The 19,212-nt window shown below is 43.2% G+C and overlaps 1 protein-coding gene across 1 annotated transcript in view; it reads right to left on the reverse strand.

Moving 5' to 3' along the window:
* Window positions 1-18,918, reverse strand: part of LOC122563473 (digestive cysteine proteinase 2-like) — a 47,562-nt gene extending 28,644 nt beyond the window's left edge. The window contains exons 1-6 of the mRNA XM_043717226.2: window positions 18,793-18,918; window positions 16,999-17,058; window positions 10,573-10,665; window positions 8,265-8,437; window positions 6,354-6,594; window positions 3,463-3,661 (exon numbers count right to left, since the gene is read on the reverse strand). Of these exons, the coding sequence (XP_043573161.2) occupies window positions 3,463-3,661; window positions 6,354-6,594; window positions 8,265-8,437; window positions 10,573-10,665; window positions 16,999-17,058; window positions 18,793-18,847 (821 nt within the window). The 5' untranslated portion in view covers window positions 18,848-18,918. The remainder of the gene's footprint in view (window positions 1-3,462; window positions 3,662-6,353; window positions 6,595-8,264; window positions 8,438-10,572; window positions 10,666-16,998; window positions 17,059-18,792) is intronic.
* Between the last annotated feature and the right edge of the window lie 294 nt (window positions 18,919-19,212).

Consider the following 19,212-nt stretch of genomic DNA (forward strand, 5'->3'; position numbering starts at 1 on the left):
CTGTGCCCACCAGGAGTCCTTTTATCTGTGAGTCTGGCTTTAAGTCTCATTGTGGCCTTGAGCTGACATTTCTTAATGCTAATGGAGGACGCTGTAATGTTGAAAATGTTGCTTTTCAGTTAAAGCTGCATTATCCCATTGAGGCAGCCTTCAAGGGATTCCATGTGGATGAGTATACAGTTCCTGTTGTGAAGGTTTCTCCAGCAACGCTACCAGACTGTTTATTCTTATCTGGCCGATCAGTTATTGATTCTTTTTAAAACTTTTTTGAATGTAATATTCTTCTTCACCTTCTTAGGGAGTCCCTCAGGATTAAGGATGACTTTTCACACACTCCTTCCACAGTGCATGTGCTCACCAACCCAGCTTGAAGGAGACATTCAAGATGGCTCACTCCTTCACAGATGATTCTTCTCTCATTTGGGAGGCCTCAGGTGGGAGATTCCTAAGGGTCAGTGTGGGATTCTGGATTTTCTCAGGAAAGTTTTGAGGATATTCTTGAAGCATTTCCTCTGCCCTCCAGGTAACTGGTTTCCCTGTGAAGCTTGGAATGGAGAACTTGTGTTGGAGTCCTGCGTCAGGCATCCAGAGGATGTGGCCTGTCGAATGCAGCTGATTGACATTAACCCAGTGCCTTGATGCTGAGGACATTGGCCCTGAGAGAGGACACTGACAAGGGAGCGTCTACCCTTACAGTGGATTTGTAGGATTTTGCATCACAAGTGGTATTTCCCTCAGGATTTGAGGTGTCTACTGTACATTGCACATATCTCAGACACATTCCCAAAGCAGACTGCCCTGCTGCCTCTATGTGGATTAGCCCACATTGTCCAGTGGTGCTCCATTGATTTTGATTATTTGTGGAAGTTGGGGCGGGGGGAGTGGTAGGATGAGACAATGTCTTCCAGATGTGTAGCATTAACCTTTTGTTGATCTGCATAACTATTCTGACTGCATTTCAAAAGGAATCTGTAGGTTGTCCTAAAACACTATGTAAATAAAAGTTCATTCTCCAGACTCACATTTTATTGGATCTTTGGTGAAATTAAAGTGAAGAAACTTGCCTTTTCACAACCACATGGTGTGTCAAATTGCTCGAAAGAGAATAACCTTTTTTTTTGAAGTGTTGATATTTGTAAAGACTAAACTTGTAATGACACATGTCAAAATCTCACAAAACATAACACATAGAAACATTGAAAACAGGAGTAGGAGCACGCCATTCGGCCCTTCAAGACTGTTCCACCATTCAGTATGATCATCCAACTCAGTAACGCCATACCTGTTTAATCCAAAAAAACTATATCTAACTCCTTCTTGAAAGCATTCAATGTTTTGGCCTCGACTGCATTCCGTAGCAGAGAATTCCACAGTCTTAGCACTCTCTGGGTGAATGAGTGTCTCCTCATCTCAGTTCTAAATGGCCTAAATACCCTCAGCCTCTGACCCCTGCTTCTCGACTCCCTTCCTAAGTTTATCCTGTCTCGTCCGGTTAGAATTGTATAGGTTTCTCTGCAATCTCCTCTCATTCTTCTAAATTCCAGTGAAAAAAGTGCTAATGAACAGGGTAATTTGCTTTAATGATTCTGATTGAGAGAGAGATATCAGTAAGGACACCAGGGAGAACTTGCCAGCTCTCTGAAGGTGCAGGCCGCTGGTCAGACCACGCCTGGAATACTGTGAGCAGTTCTGGTCCCATTAAGGAAATATGTTATTTTGTTGGAAGCATGATCCCTCATAGAGTCTGAAGGGTCTGTTTCTGTGCTGTATGTTTCTGTGACTCTGTGACAGCCATGTGTTTAAGATGCCTGAGTTCTGACTGCCAGAACAAAGCTTCCTCACCAGGCTCAAGGAAGGCACTCGACTGAAAGGAGGAGATAGGAATCTTTTGAAAGACCCCCTCAAGAAACATAACATTGATTAGATTAGATTAGATTACATTACAGTGTGGAAACAGGCCCTTCGGCCCAACAAGTCCACACCGACCCGCCGAAGCACAACCCACCCATACCCCTACATTTACCCCTTACCTAACACTACGGGCAATTTAGCATGGCCAATTCACCTAACCTGCACATCTTTGGATTGTGGGAGGAAACTGGAGCACCCGGAGGAAACCCACGCAGACACGGGGAGAACATGCAAACTCCACGCAGTCAGTCGCCTGAGGCGGGAATTGAACCCGGGTCTCCGGCGCTGTGAGGCAGCAGTGCTAACCACTGTGCCACCGTGCCGCCCAAAACATGATGTCAACACATGGGAGACCCTCATTCAGAAGAAACTGATTTAGAAGAAACTCCTGTATGAAGAGACACAATTCTTCAAGAACATCCGCCAGCAAGAGGAAGAACAGAAAAGGAATGATCTCCAGACCAGGCACCAATTCCATCTCTCGGAAACGTGTGGTGGGAGATGTGGCTCTAGGATTGGGTGCATCGGCCACACAAGGAGCCATAGAATCCATGACCAGTGTCACGGAGCTTCTGAGGTGGACAGCCGTAATCGTTAGTGAGTGACTGCCACTGACAAGAAACAATTCTACTTATTGGAATTTGGAAGAATGAGAGGTGATTTCATTGAAACAGATGGGATTCTTAAAGGGCTTGACAGGGTAAATACTGACAGGTGCTCCCCCTCATGGGAGAGTCTAAGACCACAGGGCATAGTCTCAGAATAAAGGGGCACCAATTTAAGACTGAGATGAGAAGGAATTTCTTCCCCCAGAGAGTTGTGAATCTTTGGAACTCCTTGCCACAGTGAGCTGTGGGGGCAGAGTCCCTGGGTGTATTTATGACTGAAATAGATTTTTCATCGGTCAGGGAATCAAGGGCTATGGGGAATACACACGAAAGTGGAGATGAGGAATGTTAGGTCAACCACAGGTCCCACTGAATGATGGAGCTGGCTCAAGGGGCCGAACGGCCTTCTCCTGTTGTCATTTATTATGGTCTAATTGTCGTATGGTAAGTGCTTTTTATAAACACCTCTTAAAATGCTTCTGCAAGTGTTTAAGGTGCAGTGATTGGTCTACTGAGAATCAGTAAAACAGTGAAAGGACGAAAGATCATCAGCGCAGCCAAAATTCAAGATGGACTGACATAAGTATCCCAGAGAAAGGAAGTATTGGGATTTATCAAACACAAAAACAGAAATTGTTGAAAAAGCTCAGCAGGTCTGGCAGCATCTGTGGAGAGAAATCAGAGTCAACGTTTCAGGTCTGGTGACCCTTCCTCAGAATGTTCTGGAGAAGCGTCACTGGACCTGAAACATTAACTCTGATTTCTCTCCACAGATGATGCCAGACCTGCTGAGCTTTTCCAGCAATTTTTGTTTTTGTCTTTGATTTACAGCATCCACAGTGCTTTCAATTTTTATTTGGGATTTATTATAGTTGGGCTCAGAACCAGCATTAAAAATAAAAATGACAGCTCTCCATTTCATTGAAAGTGAAAGTGGCTATACCTCACATTGTGAGTAAATGTGGTTCTTCTCAAATCATGCTCTTCATCATCTGTCTCATAGTCTCTATTAAACGTCTCCTTGTAATGCTGAAACAAACGATGAGCCTGATCTTCCTTATCTGTGGTAACTAAATCCTGAATGGGATTTGCCAGGATTCTGTGTTCTACTTCAGGACCAGTAAATCCTTCACAAGGCAGACCTGTCACAAAGAAATCAATAGATCAATAATGGATCAATTCAGGTTTCCAATAGTTTTATTAGAGTGAGCATGACCATATGCCAGACTCTCCATTAGAAAGTCAGAGATACAATCAATTCTTCTATAACGCGATGGTTGCGTTCTTGTGGAATCCCGTGTTATAGATTATGATTAGATTCCCTACAGTGTGGAAACAGGCCCTTCAGCCCAACAAATCCACACCAACCCTCCGAAGAGTAACCCACTCAGACCCATTTCCCTCTGACAAATGTACCTAACACTGCGGGTAATTTAGCAAGGCCAATTCACCTGACCCGCACATCTTTGGACTGTGGGAGGAAACTGGTGCACCCGGAGGAAACCCACGCAGACACAGGGAGAATGTGCAAACTCCACACAGACAGTCACCCAAGGCTGGAATCGAACCTGGGACCCTTGTGCTATGATGCAGCAGTGCTAACAACTGAGCCACCATTATAGAAAAATCATGCTTTAGAAACAGCACTTAACATGTAGATGATATAATGCTGTTACAGCCAACACGCGTTTATAAGTTCATGCAGCAGAAACAGTGCCCCAATTCGTCAATCGCGTTACAGTGAATTCACATTGATGAAACACGTGTTATAATGGAACGACACGTATGTCTCTTTAATTTTAAATGTTATGACTGTATTTTGTAGGCTCTTTGTTTCCTTTCTGATGAGAAATGAATAAATTTGACAGCTTACTAATTACTAATGTTCAGGTTCACCATGACATACACAATATTCAAGAGCATTTCGAAGAATTGCTGTTGGGCATTTTATAACAGCACACAAAATAAAATTCACATCTCCCCAGTCCTAACCTTCTTGCTTCATTCATCGTAGCTACTGAAGTTTTTGGAATATTCAAGTATCAAGTTTGGTCATGCTCCCGTCTTTACCTTCTGGTTAATCAATGCTGCTCTGAACCACAATATTCCCTTCAAATCATGCTCCTGTTCTCTTCCCAAAGCTACACTCATTATGTGAGCGATCGCATAATGCCTTTACAAGGAGTTGTTACTTTACAAAAGCTGAAGAATGAAAGTTGTACTGTTGCACTGTTACTGGTTTTTGAAACATTTCATGATGTCGGCATGAATGACTCTATGGTAGGAGTTAGTGTGGAATTACTGATTGCTCTTATATAGATCAAGTGAGTGCCAATTTGGGACAATATTAAAAACAAATGTAGTGGTTCCCACAAGTACAGAAATTACTAGAAAAACTCAACAGATCTGTAGAGAGGGAAACTGAGTTCACGTTTGAGTCCAATGATGCTTCTTCATTAGACTCAAAACATTAACTCTGTTTCTCTTTCCACAGACGATGCCCGACCTGCTGAGTTTCTCCAGCACTATGTTTTTATTTTATGCGCACAGTTCTTTGTTTTATCATAGTGACTCCAAACACTGCTAATTTTGGAACTCTAAAAATAGACAGCAGGTTACGTTTCAATTCTTCAGGGTCAGAAAATGCTGAAGAGACAATCAGTAAAAATGAGCTCAATGAAAGGTTCAAAACATTCAATACAGTTTGAAAATTCATATGTTAAGCTCAACCTCAAGAGTAAGGTAAACAGGAAGAGTGCTGCCCTCCTCATACATCAGTGACAGTGTATGATGACTATCTGAGAGTGCTATGATGACACTGTGGCTTTAAGAGGTGTATTTCATCCTTTTTTAGATTAGATTACTTACAATGTGGAAACAGGCCCTTCGGCCCAACAAGCCCACACCAACCCACTGAAGAGCAACCCATCCAGACCCATTCCCCTACAACTAACACTTCGTGCAATTTAGCATGGCCAATTCACCTAACCTGCACATTTTTGGACTGTGGGAGGAAACCGGAGCACCCAGAGGAAACCCACGCAGACACGGGGAGCGTGTGCAAACTCTACACAGACAGTCACCTGAGGTGAGAATTGAACCCGGGTCTCTGGCGCTGTGGAGCAGCAGTGCTAACCACTGAGCCACCGTGCCACCCATGTTTTTTGAAGAGACGTTTTAAGACAGAGGCATCAAATTGTCTCTTCCAAGACAATAAAATTTTTTTTTAAGTTTGAACAATAGAAACAGCATGAATGGGTGGAGTCTGGCTCCCACGGGGTTTTAGTTGAGTTTTGGTTGTTGCGGTTTTGAAGCTGAATATAGAAGCAGCTATACCTCTCTCTGTTCCAGCTAAAAGCTTGGGCTCTCTCCCTGCTGCCAGAATCACATGTGAGACAATCTGTTTTACTGAATTTGCCTTTGTCAAGGGTGTGTTTATGGGGTGTTATTATACTGGAACAATTGCCGTTTAGTAGTTAAATAATCTATTATTCTACTAAGTTTTCCAATGGAGTTAAAGTTATATCAATTATTCTTTCTTTCATTTGTATTTTAACAGTAGGTTAGGAATAAAGTGTGTTTTGCTTAAAGCCGAGTAGTGTAACCAATCAAATTATATGTGGACACTGCACCTTACACTTGCCTTTAAATGAGGTAAAAGTTGGGTCGAGGCTATCTTCTGGAATTATTTGAAGGGGGTTTGCTTTGGTCCATACAGAACCTCAAGCAAGATAGTGTCGTTATACACCACATAACCAAATGGGGAGTGCTCTCTGCAAACATCAACATCTCTGAACAACATATTCATCTGTAGCCATCTTTCAAAAGCTTTACCTTCAAGAAGTTCGAAGATATTTGAGTCCATGTCAAAGTGCACAGTCCCATAATCTAATTCATATTGGTCATAATGGGATCCAAACAACGTATTATACCCCTTCATTTCATAATGGACTGGAATGGGACCATTTGTAGAATTGGTGATCCAAATGGTGTAATTGTTTTTCTTTTCATTTTTGTAAATAATATTCTGCCACACACTGCAATGTTGTCCTTTATAGTCCTCTTCCTTTATAAACTAAATAGATCGACATTAAAATACACAATCAGACCGCAAATGCTGATAAATACAAATGGGATAATAAAAGTTAACTTAATTCTTTAGTATTTAATACAGATCAAGAATTATTTGTACTCCCTGCACCATAAAGGACTTCTCTACTTTAGATTTTCACTGCACTACAAAATCGAAGTAACGGCAGATCTCTGCTTTTTGTTTGCTTTATTGCTTGGCTGATTACTTCCAATTTGTGAGCAATCCAGAGGAAATTGTTTCACCCATGCCTCTTTCAGCAGTGTCAAAGTGAATCTGTCTCCACTTGCAGCAGGTCAGCTAAATATGGAGCATAATGAAAATGCGAGTGAACACAGTGACGTTAGAGTAGTGAGGGACAATTACCTCAGAACTGGGTCTTCAATGGCAACATGAATCTCTCAATCTCATGGGGAAATATTGGCAGTCTTCTAACTGAAGTTCATTGGGAAATATAGAAATAAAATAATGTTCTCCATTAAACATAAGAACTAGGAACAGGAGGAGGCCATTCAGCCCCTGGAGCCTGGTCTGCTATTTAATACGATCGTGGCTGATCTCATCTTGGCCTCAACCCCACTTGCCTGCCCACTCTCCAAAACCCTTCAACCTGTTACTCATTAAAAATCCGTCTCCTCCTCTTTACACTTACTCAATGCCCCAGCATCCACTGCACTCTGGGGGAGTGCATTCCATAGATTCATGACCCTTTTGAAGAAGTAATTTTTCCTCATCTCTCTCTTAAATCTGCTGCCCCTTTTCCGAACATGATAACCTCTCATTTTGGAAAGCCCTAGTTCAGGAAACATTCTAGAGATGTTGTCGTGTCAGTGCAAGCAGCGGGACATTAACAGCTAAAATGACGAAGGTCAGTTTATTGACCACACATCACGGAGACTCACGTGAGTGAGTTCATTTTGGATGTGTTCATTCATTCATGTACAGTGGTCAGTTGGGATGAGGTTGTTTTCAATCCCCCCATCGTCTATCTTTTTGTCCTTTCCTTTTCGAGGAGAGGTGATAGTACAATATGGAGGTGAGATCATAAGAAATAGAAACAGAAGGAGGCCATTCAGCCCCTTGAGTCCATTCCACCATCTAATGAGACCACACCTAATCTTCTAGTTGCACACCTTTATCCTAAGCCATCTTCAAATCCCTTTAGTAGAAATTCATTGATTTCAGTCTTGAACACTATCAGCGACTGAGCTCCACAGCTTTTGGGACAGAGCATTCCAAAGATTTACCAACCTCTAAATGAAGAAATTCCTCCACATCTCAGTTTTCAATGTCCTGCCCCATCATCCTGAGACTTTGTTCTCTGGAGGTGGTCAAGGGGCTTTGAAAAATCTAGCATTTAGAGACACCTCTCCTCTATTTCTTCCTCAGTCACTCAGATACTCCTCCAACTTGTGTTCCCATCCTATTTTATTTCTTTTCCATCTACACCTTCTCTGCCATTATTACCTTCCCGCCCTCCTAATTCCCTGCTCAAGCACCTGGTGTTCCCATTTACCTCTGCATTTTCCTGCTCCTCTTGTCTTGCCTTTAATCATATTATTTTTGTTTTCATTTAGAATTTTCCATTATGATGCTCTCATAGCTTTATTTTAATTTTTGACTGAATTCTAAACTTTAGCACCTGTCACTCTTACCTTAAAACCCTTCAAGTTTGGAAAGACTGACTGTGGAAAGATGGGATCGTCAACAGTTCCATTTATTTGGAAGCATTTGATAACATTTATCTCCGTTTCTGTAGTCTCTGGAGAAATCTTGTAACTAATTCCAGCTGGCTTTTCGAACCCATGCTGTAGGGTTATAACCTGACCTGTCAAATGGAAAAGAATCGATTTATAACTATTCAAACAAAAGGAGAAACAGTAAATGACAGCTGTGAGCAGATCACTATCAATACTATTGCTTCCACTCAGCAAACGTCCTCCGACAGACAGCGTGGTTGCTGGGTCTTCGTCATGTGGAACTATAATAAGATTAAAAAATAGCTACACTTCCAAAGTAATTTGTAATCAGGAAGATTAAAAACCAGTGTACGTTTGAACACGGCATTGATAATTTCAGTAATAGCCCATCGCTCTGAAGCATTAACTTTGCTTTTCTCTCCATAGGTGCTGCATGACCTGCTGAGGAATTCAACACTTGCTGCTCCTATTTCACATTTCCAGGATTCACAGTATCTCACTTGAATGTTATGATGATCATCTACTGAAATGTCTGTGTCTTCTATAGTCACAGCTCTAAAATAAGGGTACAGGCATTTAAGATTGAGGTGAGGAGACATTTCTTTGCTCAGGGGTTGTGAATTTGTCGAAATGTCCACTGCAGAAAGGTGCAGCATTGCTGAGCTCACTGGGGACTGAGAGGGAGAGAATTTGGGATATCATGGAATTAAGGGGAGAGGGGTAGAAAGGGTACTTGAGCAAGAAGATCAACCATAATTATTCTGGATGCTGTGCCCTGTTCAAAGGGCCGAATGGCCAGTGCCTATTTCTCATATTCTTAAGTTATAAAATTAAAATTTACACAAACTGAAACATTGCTTTTGATCAGGAACTGCTGGGTTTTAAACAAACTCATTGCTCTGATTCCCATCGTCACACTTTTTCCTTTTCCTAAAAGGCTCCATTTTCCTAAAATATTCATCAACTGAAAAGTTAAGTAGCCACCTTGCGTCTGATCAATTGTCAATGCTATTTTGGGAAACCATATCACTTATGGTGGCTCAGTGGTTAGCACTGCTACCTCATAGCATCAGAAGACCTGGGTTCAATGCCAGCCTTGGGTGACTGTCTGTGTGGAGTTTGCACATTGTCTGCATGGGTTTCCTCCTACAGTCCAAAGACACGCAGTTTAGGTGAATTGGCTGTGCTAAATTGCCCTTACTGTTCAGGGGTGTGTAGGTTGGGTGCATTAGTCAGGGGTAGATGTAGAGTAATAGGTTAGGGAATGGGTCTAGGCGGGATATTCTTTCGGTGGGTGTGAACTTGTTGGACCAAATAGCTTGTTTCTACACTGTAGGGATTCAATGAAGCCAACTTTCCCTTTCTGTTAATCTGATCTGGAAGAAACGTGCTGTTTTTAAACCTGATTCCCTAATGACAATACAGTGAAGGTTTCAGAGATTGGAATATAAGAATTATATTATAATCAGAACTGGTCTTTATCTGCTTCTGCTACAGTACTTTTAGAACAACTTTATTAATTTGCTGACAAAACTAGTAGGTTTTTAAAAAATAATGATGAGCTACTAACAGCCTTGACACAATCTAACTCAATTCTAAACTTAGATGGTCAGAACAAATTAATACTGATGCTGGAATCTGTACTGACAGCAACAAATGCTGGAGATTACAGCGGGTCAGGCAGCATCCAGGGAGAGAAAGTAAGCTAATGTTTCAAGTCTAGATAACTCTTCATCTGAGCTGAAGTGAAGTGTGGGGGGTGTAGGACTGCTGGGGGAGAAAGGGTGTTGATAGTTCCAATCCCCCATCCCCAATTATGGCATAAATGCTGCCCCCTCCACATTTCACGTCAGTTCTGATGAAGAGTGATCCAGACTCGAAATGTTTGTTTGTTCTCTCTCTATGGATGCTGCCTGACCCACTGTGCTCTCCGGCATATGTTGCTTTCAGTTCAACTCTGGTTTTAACTTCTTTCAGAATGCAGCATCATCCTTAAATTTGCAAGAAAAAATTGTAGGAACATTTCACAGTCAGGCAGTTCCAGAACCATACCACTGTTCCAGAACCTTATCACTGTTCTCACTTAACTGAAACTAAAGAGGGAGATAATAATCAGGTTATAGAAATAGATGGATTTAATCAGAAATTAAATCCCTTGAGAATCAGGAAAATTCCAACTGTAACAATTCACTTTGACTTGACATGCATACGTAAGGCTAATTAACTGAAACAATATGTTAATCTATCGGGACAGAAGCAGTACCATGATAGTATTCAATGCGGCTGACGTTTCCAGACAGGTTGTACCAAGCTTCGAATGGCTCTTTAATCTCAGCAAATGGCAATGACAGAATTCCTGCGAATATTAAAAAGTTTGTTTATTCTTACAGTCAAACAAACCTCTCCCTTGCAACTAAGAGACATTCAGCAACCCACCATTCTCCATGTGCACTCACACCACATTCACGGCTTAAAGCTGTGTCGGACCTCCTATGTCAAAGTATGAGCTGTAAAAATGCAATTGTTTCTTTCTTTACATTTAAAAAATTGACACTTTAACCGAGGTGAATAGGTAAAATAAATGGATAAAGACATTTTTAATGTTTATGAATGAAGGTTCCTGTACTTTATTTATTATGTTTTTGAAGTCTGCATGTTGTTGGCCAATACACACACGTGCATACAATCTTGTATCATGTACTTTGAATCATGCATCTATTATCTCATTCCTATTAATGATTGGAAACTGTATGTGATGAAGCCCTGTGAGCTGGGTTGCATCATGGTGATAGAATGGGTACCCTGACCAAAAAGCAAATGGCATTTTGGGTATGAGGACTGAAAGGCCGGATGGCAAGGAAGTGGTCAAGCCATGGATATTTGTTAATAGGCTGAAACTGTGTTGGGGTTTAGATCAGAGTGGTGCTGGAAAAGCACAGCAGGTCAGGCAGCATCTGAGGAGCAGGAAAAGCAACGTTTTGGGCAAAAAGCAATTCATCAGGGATAGAGGGAATAGCTCTATTCCTGATGAATGGCTTTTGCCCGAAACGTCGATTTTCCTGCTCCTCGGATGCTGCCTGACCTGCTGTGCTTTTCCAGCACCACTCTGATCTAAACTCTGGTTTCCAGTATCTGCAGTCCTCCCTTTTGCCAAGTTGAAACTGTGCTGGGGCTATCAGGGATCTGTGCCTATTGTTTCTGTGACCGTAAAGATAAGGGAGATGGAGATAACGGTCCAGGCAGCTGCACCTGCATTTTCAAGCATAACCTTAAAGAAAGAGATCAGAGAGAATAGATCTGGTGATGACCTCCCACAATGATGTAACTAAAACCAATTACAAGGGCCATTACCTTAAATGGAAAACAGTCAATCGCAAGGAAATGTTATAAAATAATGATTTGGAGGTGCCAGCATTGGACTGCATTGGACAAAGTTAAAAATCACACAACACCAGGTTATAGTCCAACAGGTTTATTGGGAAGCACTAGCTTTCGGAGCGCTGCTCCTTCATCACGTGGTTGTGGAGCATGCGACTGTAGGACACAGAATTTATAGCAAAAGTTTACAGTGTGATGGAACTGAAATGATATGTTGGAAAAGACCTGGATCGTTTGTTAAGACTCTCATCTTTTAGAATGGACGTGCTGATTTCAGTTCTTTCATTTTTAAATTCCAGAGCTTTCTTAAAGTTACATTCTCAATGAACTTTAACAATCGGTGCCATGTTGGCCCAGGTAATGTATTGAAGGTGTGAGGTACCCTGTGTGAGGCTGTCTGTGCCCCAATGTTCAGACTGATTCTAATCTAAAAAGGGATTTACAGAATCTTACATGGATTTAAGCAGTTTTTTAAACAAAATGAATTGTAATTCTACAAGTATAAATTCACCCCACAAACGTACGTGTGTGTGTGTGCGTGCGCAGTGATATGAGTGTCTGTGAGAGAGTATGTGTATGTATGTGAGTGTGAATGTAGAGGAAAGTTCTAGAATTTAACGTATAAAATAAGACATCAAGAGCAACTCAGGACTGAAGCCAGGGTACAGCAGTTTGATCACCTGCCCAAGGGGAACGTTTGATGGATTGCTCACCTGAGACAGACCCCTGCCAGCTGAAACTTTCAACAGTCCATGTTATTGTGGGTATGTATTATTGCTTAGTAATTCAATAAAGGTGTACCACATTAACTGGAATGGTATCTGAGTTGTGTGTCTTTGAAATCTGGGTCAGAACCGTTAAACCTAAAAAAGGAACATTACAAAGCCTCCAACAAAATGTTGGTCACCTCCAATTCCACTTGGATCTGGCATTGAAGGAGGTCAAGAGTGAAATCCAGATTGACTCTCCTTTCCCATGGCTTCTGTGTAACAATTACCAATGGCTAATGTGAGTTTAGAAACTCAGTGCTTTGTCAGTTTAAGGCACATACACAGATCCAACAATGACCCTTGATGCTCTTAGACATTATATTTCCAGATAATTCCTCAAACCACTCTCCGACACCTCCAGAAGATGGCATGCTGAAGAACTCAATCAAATTGTTATTTGTCCTGTGGACAATGGACATAGAGCTGAAACTCATTCCTGATGAAGGACTCCTGCCCAAAACATTGTTCTTCCTGTTCCTCGGATGCTGCCTAACCTGCTGTGCTTTTCCAGCACCACACTCTTGACTCTGACTCTCCAGTATCTGCAGTTCTCACTTTTTCCAAGGGGCTTGAAGTGAGCCACTCGGCCCCTCAAGCCAATTCTGCCATTTAATAAGCCCACGGCTGATCTGAGCTACCATTCCACCGGATTGAAATAAATGAAATAGAAGAACAATATGGTCAAAGTTATTCAGTAGACACAGTATTTGTTGAACCAAAATCATACAAACAGTTAGTATGACGGGAGTAAATATCAATTGATGAAACAAACAAACCACAGCTGGACAGGAGGATTATCCTTTAATTTCTTCTCAATTCAACAGGAGTTGACCGTGTTGGTGTTAGTCTATGTCTTCCTGGTGTTGACTAAATATTTAAATTGATACAAGACAAAGGTAATCACTGTCCTGGAACCAAAATAAAAGAAGGCAAAACCTATCCACCTCTATTTTCAAATGTCCTGCCACTTTATCTGAGAAACTGATCCTTAGGGAAAGAGTTAACCATGCGTCCCATAGCTTCAAATAAGAGAGTAAGATCAGGCCAGATTCATATGGAGCACTGGGAACAGATTCATATGGAGCACTGGGAACAAAGAGTGTGAATGATTCTCTCTGCTTACGCACACACACAGACAGACACACACACACTCACACACAGACAGACAGACAGACAGACACACACAGACAGACAGACACACACACACACACACACGACAAGACTGCCAAACCGAGACCACCCCTCTGGGCCAAGGTGATCACCGTGCCAGGCTACCGGAATATTCAAAATGAAATTTCCAAGCCAGGACAAGACCACCAAACCTGGAACCTGCCATGCCAAGGCCTGACCGCCCTCTGGTCACCCAGTACTGGGTGCCTCCTCATCGCTGGACAAGAGGTAAGATAATAAATGGAAACTTCCTTTAAACAAGCAGAGAGAAAACACAGTAAAAAGCAAACGGAGTAGACGGACTTCGGTCTCCTGAGCTAAGGAGCCTGCACACTGTGCTGCTACTCTGTCACCATCTCGGATGATGAACACAAACACAAACACAGATACACACACATGCACACGCATAGATGCACACACGCAGACACAGACACACACACAGATGCAAACAGACAGAAACACAGAGACACACACACACAAATGCACACATGCAGACACAGACACACACACTGATGCACACACACAGATGCACACACTCAGACACACACACAGATGCACACACTCAGACACAGTCACACACACATACACAGATGCACACAGACAGAAACACAGAGACACACACATACACACATGCAGACACAGACAGAGACACACACTGATGCACACAGACACACACACACACACTGATGCACACACTCAGACAAATACAGACACACACACGGATGCACACACACTCAGACAAGACACAGACACACACACACAAACACACACACAGATGCACACACTCAGACACAGACACAGAGATACATGCACAGATGCACACACATAGAAACAGACAGAGACACACGCTCTGATGCACAAACGCAGACACAGAGACACACACACTGATGCACACATGCAGACACAGAGACACACACACACAGATGCACACACTCAGACAGACACAGACACACACACACTGATGCACACACACTCAGGCACAGAACACGGACTGATGCACACACTCAGACACAGAGACACGCACACAGACACAGACGCACAGACACACACACACTGATGCACGCACACGGACATAGACACACACACACACACACTGATGCACACACTCAAACAGACACAGACACATACACTGATGCACACACATTCAGACACAGAGACACATGGACTGATACACACACTCAGACACAGGCGCACTCACACACACACAGACACACACACACTGATACACACACACACTGATGCGCACACTCAGACACAGACATACACACTGATGCACACACGCAGGCACAGACAGAGACACACACTCAGACACAGACAAAGACACACGCACTGATTCACATACGCAGATACAGACACAGACATACACACTGATGCACACACTCAGACACAGACAGAGATACACACACTGATGCACACATGCCAACATAGACAGAGACACACACACTGATGCACTCACAGAGACACAGAGACACACTGACGCATACGTGCAGCCATAGACAGAAAAACACACACATATGCACACATGCAGACACACACACAGATGCACACATGCAGCCACAGACAGAAACACACACACTGATGCATACACGCAGACACAGAGACACACACTGATGCACACTCACAGACACAGAGACACACACTGATGCACACTTGTAGACACAGAGACACACACACTGATACATACATGCAGACACAGAGACACACACTGATGCACATACACAGACACAGACAGAGACACACACTGATGTACACACTCCGAAACAGACAGAGACACATACACTGACGCACACACTCAGACATACACACACGCATAGATGCACACACGCAGAGAAAGACAGAGATGCACACACTGATGCATACATGCACTGATGCACACTTGCAAACATAGAGACACACACACTGATGCACACACTCAGACACAGACAGATACACACAAATACAGATGCAACTCAGTCAGACAGAGATATACACACACTGATGCACACACTCAGAGACAGAGACACACACACTGATGCTCACATGCCAACACGGACAGAGACACACACACTGATGCACTCACAGAGACATACTGACGTTCACATGCAGCTACAGAAAGAAACACACACACTGATGCACACATACAGAGACAGAGACACACGCACTGACGCACACACTCTGACACAGACAGAGACATACACACACTGATGAACACACTCAGACACAGAGACACACACAATAATGGACACACACACAGACATAGACAGAAACACACACTGACGCACATTCAGACACAGAGACACAAACACTCTTGCAAGCACGCAGACACAGAGACACACACACTGATGCACACATGCAGACAGACAGAGACACACACACTGATGCACACACGCAGAGACAGAGACACACACAATGATGCACACACGCAGACACAGACAGAGACACACATACATTGTTACACACACTCAGAAACAGACAGAGATACACACACTGATACACACACTCAGGCACAGAGGCATACACACTGATGCACAGACACAGAGACACACACACCCGCTGATGCACACAGGCAGACACAGACACACGCACTGATGAATACATGCAGACACAGAGACACACACACACGCTGATGCACACACTCAGACAGACAGAGGCACACACACCCTAATGCACACACTCAGACACAAACAGAGACACACACACTGATGCACACATGCAGACAGACAGACACATGCACTGATGCATACATGCAGAGACAGAGACACACACACACTGATGCACACACTCAGACTGACAGAAACACACACTGATGCACACATGCAGACACAGACACATGCACTGATGCATATATGCAGACACAGATAGAGACACACACACACTGATACATACATGCAGACACAGAGACACACACACACACTGATGCACACACTCAGACTGACAGAAACACACACGCCCTAATGCACACACTCAGACACAAACAGAGACACACACACTGATGCACACATTCAGAGACAGAAACACACACACACTAATGCACACATTCAGACACAGACAGAGACACACACACTGCTGCACACACAATGCAGACACATATATACATACGCAAGCTCTTTAGGACTTTGAAAATGTATTTAATAAGGCAATTACTTAATGCAGAGATACAGAAAAAATCTGGCAATATAAAAGTAAATAGAAATATTCAAAGCATTCATAAATTCCATAAGCAACTGTGGAGGAAAAATGTGACTCTTCTAAAGTTCTAGTGAAGGGTCAATCCGAGAATGTTAATCTACTTGCATTCTGATAGGTGCTGAAGAATCTGCAATATATTTCCAGTGATTCTGGTTTTTATTTCTGATATCAATGTCATTATGCTGAATAAACCTGGAACATACCTGTAACATGATAGGTATCTGGAAATTTGGGCGTGTTCATCCAAGACTGGGCATCAAATGCTACCTCAGAAAATATAAAATTAACACAGATAGTTAGAGAAACACATGATCATACAGTACACCCCTTTGTGCTGATTTGTCATATCAGATTAGATTACTTACAGTGTGGAAACAGGTCCAAGTCCACACTGACCCGCCGAAGCGCAACCCACCCACACCCATTCCCCTACACCTAACACTATGGGCAATTTAGCATGGCCAATTCACCTGACCTGCACATTTTTGGATTGTGGGAAGAAACCAGAGCACCCACAGGAAACCCACGCAGACATGGGGAGAATGTGCAAACTCACATAGAGAGTTGCCCGATGCAGGAATTGAACCCAGGTCTCTGGTGCTGTGAGGCAGCAGTGCTAACGACTGTGCCACCCATTTAGCAGAATGTGGTCTAATCAGCCTGACTAAATACAGAAATTGCATCAGTTACTAGATTCTCCAGTGGGAAACTATCAATTTGCAAATAGTTTTATAGACTTGCCCAACCAAGATAAATGCAGACAGACTGGTTTATGACATGGAGGACAACTTACTGGAAGTATGTGGAAATACAGATTTTTTTTTGCATGAGTCCACATCCTCCTTCCAGACCTACTGTAAGGAAACTCATTGAGCAATGAATAAATATTAAACACACCATATACATCGTGACATTAATGGTGGGTACATTTAGAATAATAGTACAGCGACAGTGCTGAAGGAGACTTTTTGGCCAGTTGTCCGGTGCTGGCTTTTTGCAAAAAGCAATTCACCTAAACCCTTCCACCTTCAGATAATGATCTAAATTATTTTTGAAGGCATCACTGCAGGTGCTACATTCAGGGCAACTGTTTCCTGCAAAAACAAAACTTCTGTCTCATACTGTTGTTTACAGTGTGAAAGCAGGCCATTCAGCCCATCTCTGTAACCCCCCTCAGCTAGCCTGAACACTATAGGACAATTTCCCAGGGTTATTCCACCTAACCTGCACATGTTTGGACTACGGGAGGAAACCCACACAGACACAGGGAGAATATGTAAACTCCATACAGTCACTGAAGGTGAAATCGAACCCAGGTGGCTAGCTCTGTAAGGTAGCGTGCTAACCACTGAGCCACTGTGTCACCATGCTGCAATGGTAGATCTGCAGGATTCCTGAATAAGGGGTCATGCCCGAAACGTCGATTCTCCTGCTCCTTGGATGCTGCCTGACCTGCTGCGCTTTTCCAGCAACATATTTTCAGCTCTGATCTCCAGCATCTGCAGTCCTCACTTTCTCCTGCAATTGTAGATCGTTGTGTTCTGGCTTGGACCACTTTCCCCAGTTGGGGAGAAGTTTTTTTCCCCTTATGGATCCTAATGGCGTGTGATTATGAGCACCCCTATCAGATCTCCTCCCTGCTCCTGTTCCCAATAAGAGTCAGATCTGCCTGGCAACATTATTTCTATTTCTCTCGACACAAATGCTGCCAGAGTTTCTCCTCCTGCAGTTTTTTTTAAAAAATCTCTCTCAATCTCCTGATCGCTGGGTTTTCAGTTCCAGCTCCCTTACTGAAGAACTCGTTATCTGGAACCGTTCTGGTGTAACTTCCACCTGCAGCACACGGGTCTCAGTCCCAAAGTCAAACCTGATTTTAAACTACCATCAGAGGAGTAACTTTCAGGAGTAACTTTTCCTGTTGCTTCCCAAATGAGACTGGGAGTGCTCTAGCCTTTCTGTAAACCCAGCCAGGGTTTATTTAAAGGAGCAGCTTATACCTGAGAACAAGGTGAAGAGAAATATGATGCCCATCCAGTGTCCGGCAGGTGCCATCGCTCCGCCGGGAACAGCACGACAGGACGGGCGGAGCGGCCGCTAGTCCCAGCTCTGAACCCGGAGAGAAAGTGCCTCTGGGACCGGCAGGGTGGAGGAACCTGCTGAGCTTTACAGCATTATCCTAAACTCCTCCCTCCCAGTGATAGCACAGGCCAGTCCCAACCACAACCAGCCAGCTCACTGCCGTGAGCATCCCCTTTACATCCACACCATTCGCACGGAAAATTAAGCAAAAACGTACCGAATTCCAGACCTTGGAATATCGTTCCAGAAGCAACTTCTGCCACGTCCACAATCAAATTGAGGGCTCCTGTGGTAGTGCCTGTGCCTCTGAGCCAGGGAGCTTGGGTTCATGTCCTATC

This window comes from Chiloscyllium plagiosum, unplaced genomic scaffold (genome assembly GCF_037043375.1).
Source record: "Chiloscyllium plagiosum isolate Xiang-an unplaced genomic scaffold, Cpla_swu_hap1 HiC_scaffold_30, whole genome shotgun sequence".
Classification (NCBI taxonomy): Eukaryota; Metazoa; Chordata; class Chondrichthyes; order Orectolobiformes; family Hemiscylliidae; genus Chiloscyllium; species Chiloscyllium plagiosum.